This window comes from Pseudomyrmex gracilis, unplaced genomic scaffold (genome assembly GCF_002006095.1).
Source record: "Pseudomyrmex gracilis isolate BER0280 unplaced genomic scaffold, ASM200609v1 scaffold_383, whole genome shotgun sequence".
NCBI classification, from domain to species: domain Eukaryota; kingdom Metazoa; phylum Arthropoda; class Insecta; order Hymenoptera; family Formicidae; genus Pseudomyrmex; species Pseudomyrmex gracilis.
Window position 1 is genome coordinate 2,777 of NW_018020967.1, and position 7,864 is coordinate 10,640.

Sequence of the window (7,864 nt, forward strand, 5' to 3'; positions counted from 1 at the left end):
ATAAATCTTTTACTTTTACCTTGACGATTCTATGTGTACATAAAAACAAAATCTTTGTTATAATTGACTTGGAGTATATAATACTTTGTTTCAATATGCTAAAAAAAATAAAAATTACAAAATTTATTAATACTCCAACAGTAAAACACAAGTACCTATTTTATGTATAACAGTAATGCTTCAAAAAAAAATAGTGTTTAATAGAGCATTATTGATTAGGTATCATCAGATTCATGCACACGGTCATGACAAATTTATTCATTGACTGAGGTGCAGCCACGCCAAGTTTTTTTGCCTTAATTATTTTTTATATTTTGACTTCTTCCAAAAGGCAAAGTCTACCTATTGATACATATATAATAATCAATATTAAATTGAGGATCTTCCTCGGACTCATGAAGTTTATTAAACTTAATAAATGAATAAATAAGTCTTAAAGAGCCGTTCGCAGGATGTTGTGCAAAAAATATGTCTTATATGTTTGTACACATATATAAGTAAATTCACGTTTTTTACGTGTTTTTCGAATTGAAATTTCTATTTATAAATTCATATAGGATGCTAGTTTTGCATCTCATATATGATAGACCCCGAATACCGCGGGCCTGCGCGCACCGCACGCCGCGTCCCGGACCGAGCTTGGGCCGTCGCTGCGTATATAAGACGGGCGAAACCGGCTCCGAGCACCATTCCTTTTTTATCCCGCTCTACGAGATGTTGACTCGGAAGCATTCCTAGGTCTCCGAGGTGCTGACTCGGAACCGACAACCCACCTTTGAGGCGCTGACCAGAGATGCCAGTTTGCGGACTCTTGCAGCATGCAGCAGCAGGTGGAAGGGATACGCACACAGACAAACAGGCGTGTACGTGTGCAATCGGAGCTTCGGCCAACTTTGAGCAGTAGAAGGAGAGGGACATACATAGTCGTTCTCTTTCTTTCGTTATAGCTATAGCTAACATTGCCGACCGCCGATCCGCAAGAAGCGTGCCTAGCCTGTTTCTCGTGCGTAGCTCGTATGTTCCTTCTCTCTCTCTCTCTCTCTCTCTCTGGTGAGTACACGTGCTGACGTATATTTGTTCGCTCTTTACATTTGGTTCGTTTACTGCCTGTACTTGCCCTTTGGGGCGACTCTTTTTTAGTTGATAAGCTGCCTGTGCTCTCTGGGCCTGGTGCTCAGCTATATTTATTATTTGAGGTACGCTACTTGGCCTTAATTCTATTCTAATCGGATTCTTCATTTACGGATTGCTGTTGGTTTGTCGCCGTTATCACGGCCCGTTTCGGGCCTGTGGGCCGTACGCGCAGGTGCGTGATCCCGGCGTGTGACTCACTGATTGGTGGTTTTCTTGGAACGGCTTGACGGTTTCTCGGTATCTCGGATGTCAGAGAAGAATTCTGCCTTGCCGACCATGGAGGGTGCCGAGAGCTGGGGTACTCCTGTTGAGACGCGCAGGCTTCCGAGAGTGGCTAGTGGATCAAGTATTGCGACTAATACTCGTATTAATGTTTCTAAGATAAATGCCCTTAGAGCCTCTGTTGACAGGCACAGCGATTTAGTGGCGAAAGTTCTGCTATCCAGTAAAGAGCATGCTGACAAAAAATCCGCCATTGAGTCTGCATTCAGAGCATGCAAGGAAGCGTTTGTTGAAGTTTCCTCGGTTTTAATTAATATTCTGGAGGACAAATCTGTTGATCTACTCACGTTGGATGATATAAAAAAGGCTGTCAAGGATACTTTGATTGANAATAACACTGATTCTCAGATGACTTNCTTNTCGAATAAGNAGCTTGCGTGTAATNCTCAGCCTCTGTCTTACGCATCAGTGGCCGGTAATAGGANAAATAAAATTTGTGTCTCTGGAGGTCTTATGTTGGATGCGCCTCCTTCTACTTCAACCTCTTTTTTAATTGTGCCCAAGGAAGGAAATTCAAATTATGATTCTTCGAAAGCCACGAGAGAGGCGTTATGTAAGGCCCTGAAGCCATCGGATTGTGCTCTGAAGATCAACAAAGTTACTTTTGCTCGTAATAATGGAATTAAAATTGATGCGGTCTTTCCTGATATTGACTCGATCAAAATGCATCCTGGACTNGCNAAAGCTGGTCTGAANGTTATCGAAAATGTGAAGTTGAATCCAAGATTAATTATGTATAATGTTCCTGTGGAAATGACTGCGGAGGAGATTGTTGAAGAAATTATTGCTCAAAATTTAGCGGATATTAACAAGATAGATATAAAAGTTGTCTACACGTATCCGGCGAAGCCTGATAATCGTACTACGAGCTGTGTCCTTGAAGTATCTCCTCTCATTAGGAATATTCTGCTAAAACGAGGCCGTATCTACCTGAGATACTCTGCTTGTAAATTTACTGATTACGTTAGGGTCCTGCAATGCTACAATTGTATGACTTTTGGCCACTTAGCTAAATTTTGCAAATCAAAGCCGACTTGTGGACTCTGCAGCAATGAGCATCTAACNAAAGACTGTGGAAGGAAAGACATNCTAAAGTGTGGAAATTGTATGCGTAACANGAGCTTTTCGTCTGGAGACCTGTGTCACTCTGCCTTTGATACGAAGAAATGTCCAATATTAAATCGAAAAATAACTGACAAAATATCGAACATTAATTATGGATAATCGAAGAACTAACTATAACCATTTGCGTATGTGTCACGTCAATTGCCAGTCTTTGGTAGCTCATTTTGACGAATTTAATGTCTTCTTCCTTAAGTCTCAGTATCAAGTTATCTGCTTATCTGAGACTTGGCTAAAGCCGGAAATTTGACAGTCTCTTTAACTTGAATGGCTATTCGCTGCATAGATGCGACAGAGTTGGCAGGNGCGGAGGAGGTGTCGCTTTTTATTTGCATAACTCTCTTGGGGCAAAGATTCTCAGAATGTCAAGTGGAGTTTATTGCTGTAAGCCGGAATACATAATTGCTGAAATCTCCTTCTCTAGGGCTGCCAATCTTCTTTTAGCAGTTGTTTACAGACCACCAAATTGTGGCTTTCTGCAGGAGTTTGAGACTGAGTTTCTTGATCTTCAAGCAACTTACAGACATTCGGTTATATTCGGAGACTTCAACGCTGATTTGCTTTCAATCAGTTATGATAGTGCCCACTTAACTACATTTGTCGAGTCGTCTGGCCTTTATCTTGTGCCTTATCGGGCCACACATAATTTGATGAACTCTAGCACTTTACTGGATTTGTGTATCGTGGATGACATGGATAAGATCAATGATTTTGGACAACATGATGTGCCATTCCTGTCGGCGCATGATCTAATATATATAGAATACAAGATTCTGACCGAACGTATGCAAGAGCGTGAAACTACATTTAGGGATTTCAGGAATTTCGATGAAACTGCATTTATTCGCGATATACTCAGGATTGATTGGAGTGACTTGGACTCTTCAGTGTCGCTTGATGACAAAGTTGATATTTTAAATCAATGTTTACTGCAATGTGTGAATAAGCATGCTCCTCTCCGTCGCGGCAGATTCAAGAATCTTCCGGCGCCGTGGTTGAGCCTTGATATCAAGAATGCGATGAGAAGAAGAGACAAAGCTCGTAGGAAATGGCGCAGGGATCATAAGGTTGAGTCTTATGATATCTTTAAGCGACTTAGAAATGACGTACAACGTTCAGTACGTACAGCAAAGAATGATTACTACCTCTCGATTTTCTCCAATAAGAGCTCTGGTGCTACTTGGACTGAACTGCGACGACTTGGCCTGATTCAATCTAAAGCGGGAATGAACAAGCGTCTTTCTAATACTACAGATGAATTAAATTGTTATTTTGCGCATGTGGCTGGAGGCCCTGGTGGTGCTGGTGTCGGCCAGGTGATGGAGTTTCCGGATGTGAACATGATGAGCGATGCTTTTGACGATCGTAGACTACATTGGAAGTACGTTACTCCCCAAGACATTTATCGAGTATTCTCGAATATTAAGTCGAATGCTACGGGCTCTGATGGCATATCAGTCAAAATAATAAAATTCATCTTGCCTTACATTATGCCTATCATCGAGCATATCTATAATTTTTCACTCTCTCACGGGTACTTTCCGGAGTGTTGGAAGAGGTCTGTGATATGTCCTGTTCCTAAGATCAAGGATCCAACGATGCCAAAGCATTATCGACCGATTGCTATTCTGCCTACTCTCTCGAAGGCCCTAGAGAGAATTGTCTGTGATCAAGTCCGGGATTATCTTGAGGAGAATGATCTATGGGATCAATTTCAGTTTGCATACAAGAAAGGTCATTCAACTGAGACCAGTGTTATTAGAATACTGGATGACGTTAGATGGGCTGCTGATAAAAGAATGGTCACAATTGCAGTATTATTTGATTTCTCTAAGGCATTTGACCGGGTGCAGCACTGGATTCTGCTACAAAAGCTAACAAAATACAACTTCTCTTATCATGCGTTGCTCTGGATTAGATCGTACTTGGAAGGTCGATCACAACTTGTCAAGGACCCATTTAGTCAGGAATGGTCCTCACCTGTTGACATCACAGCCGGAGTACCTCAGGGATCTGTCTTGGGACCATTGCTTTTCGTACTGTATCTTGGAGACTTTGCCAAGTTGTTATCTCACTGTAAGTACAGTTTTTATGCTGATGACCTTGTTCTGTACTTGCATTGTGAACCACGTGAGCTTTCCCATGGAATAGCTAAGGTTAACTCCGACATCACTAATAGCCTGGACTTTACGCAATGATCTTGCTCTGAATTCAGAGAAAACGCAGGCAATAATCATGGGATCAGCTAGATATGTCAACAATATAAACTACGATGAACTGCCGAATATCGTTGTAAGTGATGCCACGGTTCAATTTAGCTCTTCTGTCAGATATCTGAGTGTCACAATCTCCTGTAACCTCTCATGGAATCTGCATGTGACAAATGTCGTCAAAAGAATTTATATGACGTTGTATCAGCTAAAATTATGCAAAAATTTACTGCCACAGAAGCTTAAACAGAATTTAATTGTCGCCCTTGTATTTCCTCACATCGATTACTGCTGTTGTGTTATGACTGACATTACTGCTGAGCACAACCTGCGACTACACAGAGCCTTAAATGCCTGTATTCGATTTATTTTTAACTTAAGGAGAGATGAACACATTACTCCTTATTATGATGCACTCCAATGGCTCAAAATTAGTGACAGGAGAGCTTACTTCATGTGCTGCCTGCTTCATCAAATTCTATCTACTAACAAGCCTTCTACTCTTTACGGAAAGTTCCTGTATCGTGGTACTTCTGTAAGAAGCGTTAGAGCTCTGGCTGTGGACCTTATTTAGCCTATGTGCCGAACTGAAATCTACAGGCGCTCCTTCGCATGCTCTGCTATTGCTATGTGGAATAAAATTCCTCCACATTTACGTATTACTCAATCTATTGGTTTATTTAAGAGATTGATGTTTGCCCATTTATTGGATAGTTGCTGCTCTTAGTAATTATAGACATAATTAATTAATGTTGTCTGTTTATATTTACTCTGTATTATAGTTATCGTTATTATTACCATCTTTTTCTTCTTATTTTTATCTATTTTTCTTTTGTTTGCTTTGTATATATTGTATATGTTTGTTGAATTTATTATTATGTTATATTACTATTACATAGTTTATTTTGTATTTTGTATTTTTGCGCTTAAGGGAATTTTATCCCGGAGCGCTTAATAAATAATGCTTTCTCTCTCTCTCTCTCTCTCTCTCTCTCTCTCTCTCTCTCTCTCATACTTAAATGAATATTACTAANTCTCTCTCTCTCTCTCTCTCTCTCTCTCTCTCTCTCTCTCTCTCATACTTAAATGAATATTACTAAGGCTGCGTTCTTATATTCACTGCCAATACTGGAAATCTATAGCAAAAGTAACGTGAAGTATAGATTTTTAATACTGGCAATAAATATCGGAATGCAGCCAAAATACATCTGAAAATTAAATGGATACATATAAAAGATATAAGACTAAAATCAAATTTAGTTATATTGATACTACCGAATCACTAGATCAAATATATTGAAAATCAAATGTAATAAGTAACAAAAAACAACTATTTGTATAATAAATATTATATAAGCAAGAAGTATTATTTTGAAATTTCTATCTTTTAATTATTTCACACTACAAACTATCAAATATTAAGAATATAAAATAAACACAAAACCCATAAAATGTGATTATTTTCTTAACATTTATTAAAACTTATTACAACTAAAAATTTATCTTGTATAAAACACTTTGGCAACAAACACTGCGCTTTTATACATAAAGAAAAATAATATAAATAATAGTATAAATAAAAATATTAAAAGTTTTAGCCCGGTTGACAGTGCGACACGTGAGGGCGTGATGCCACGCACCAATGCGGTGATTCACACTCTAATCCAGGAACAATTAATCAAACTCGTGAACCAGTATAAGATAGACGTGACTGGATCGATCGACGACCTGCGTTGACTGAAAAGCTACGCCGACAACCACCCGACCAAATTTGCTGATAAAACCCCCAACCTGACACGTGTCGCCGATCCTACCAAAATGGACGAGGTAAACCCTAACGCGTCGCCATTTCGCGTCGGGGTAACAATGAATCTCGTTAGGAAGTGAGGGTGCCGATTTTCCGGCAAAGATTTATTTGCGTTCCTGGAACGAGAGAAGAAGCTCCGTTGCGGGTATGGACAGTTGCTGCGGTGTTTACCCGAGCTGATCACCGGGGAACCGCTCTTGTGGTATCAAAATAACCGGGATTTTTTGAACTCGTGGACCGAATTTGTCGCGGACTATTGCCCGAATTACACCCAGGCCGCATTAAATAAAGAGATCCGCGATACAGGAGCCGGACGAACCATTCCCCGCGTACGTAACCGCGTTGCAGACGCTGATGCGACCACATGAGGGGCTTACCGCGGTCCAGCAGTTAGACCGGATATATGAGAATATGAACCCAAAATACCATATGTATTTGCCTCGGTCCGATCTCAAAAACGTAGCGCAGTTACTGCATCGGATGGCCGAATACGACCGTATCGAGCGTAACAAGGCCGATTATCAGGCGCAAACCGCGCGGAAGAAAACGGACACCACTTCTACCAGGACCGCCGCCGCCGAAGCCGATACCGCCGTGATCAATCCAATATATAAGCGCAGCAAGTGCTGTTGGAATTGCGGCCAACGCGGACATCTAAAATCCGAGTGTAAGCGACCGTTCCGGAAATTTTGTTCCACCTGTGGAAAGACCGGAGTTTTGACACGCGATTGCCACTTGCCGGGAAACGGGCAAGCGGCCGGAAGCGGAAAAGAATAGGCCAATTTTAACATTGTGTTCAACCCGCAACCGATGATTACCGTCAGTATCCTAAGGCGTAAGTTTTCGGCACTACTGGACTCGGGGTCCTCCCGCTCCTTCATCACGAAGGAAGTCGGACAGCATTGCCATGAGAACCACTACTGCGCTCAGGACGAAGCCATGCCAATCTGGTTGGCCAATGGCGCCGAAGCGCCGATCCACGAATGGTACATTATACCAATGCAGATCGGGCAGACCGTGCAGCTATTTGGCGTGATGCCCGATCTGACAGTGGACATATTAATTGGGGTAGACATAATGGCGGAATTAAGCATTGGCATCCCAGCACCGCCTAAGCGCCAAAAATCCGACGATTGCGGAAGCGCTACTACCGTCAAAGACGAAGCCAAAAAGTTCCGGCAATTCCTAGCCGACGAACTGCCGAAGTTCGACGCCGTCACCAGACCGACTACCGTTACCGAACACCGTATCGGGCGGGTTCCGTTTGACCACAGTACGATTCGACACCGCTCGATTCGACACAGATTTA

The 7,864-nt window shown here is 41.6% G+C and overlaps 3 protein-coding genes across 3 annotated transcripts; all 3 read left to right on the plus strand.

Moving 5' to 3' along the window:
- The first annotated feature begins 1,410 nt into the window (after positions 1-1,410).
- LOC109860419 lies at positions 1,411-2,640 on the plus strand. Its single transcript, XM_020439488.1, has one exon. It carries the CDS (start codon positions 1,411-1,413, stop codon positions 2,638-2,640), a length of 1,230 nt encoding a protein of 409 aa, XP_020295077.1.
- A 260-nt stretch (positions 2,641-2,900) lies between these two features.
- LOC109860420 lies at positions 2,901-4,736 on the plus strand. Its single transcript, XM_020439489.1, has one exon. It carries the CDS (start codon positions 2,901-2,903, stop codon positions 4,734-4,736), a length of 1,836 nt encoding a protein of 611 aa, XP_020295078.1.
- Positions 4,737-4,773: 37 nt separating this feature from the next.
- LOC109860421 lies at positions 4,774-5,322 on the plus strand. Its single transcript, XM_020439490.1, has one exon. The coding sequence runs from the start codon at positions 4,774-4,776 to the stop codon at positions 5,320-5,322; it is 549 nt and encodes a 182-aa protein (XP_020295079.1).
- The last annotated feature ends 2,542 nt before the right edge of the window (positions 5,323-7,864 follow it).

Coding starts and splice junctions, on each gene's coding strand:
- LOC109860420 (XM_020439489.1), top strand. CDS start 2,901: ATGTCAAGTGGAGTTTATTGCTGTAAGCCGGAATACATAATTGCTGAA.
- LOC109860421 (XM_020439490.1), top strand. CDS start 4,774: ATGGGATCAGCTAGATATGTCAACAATATAAACTACGATGAACTGCCG.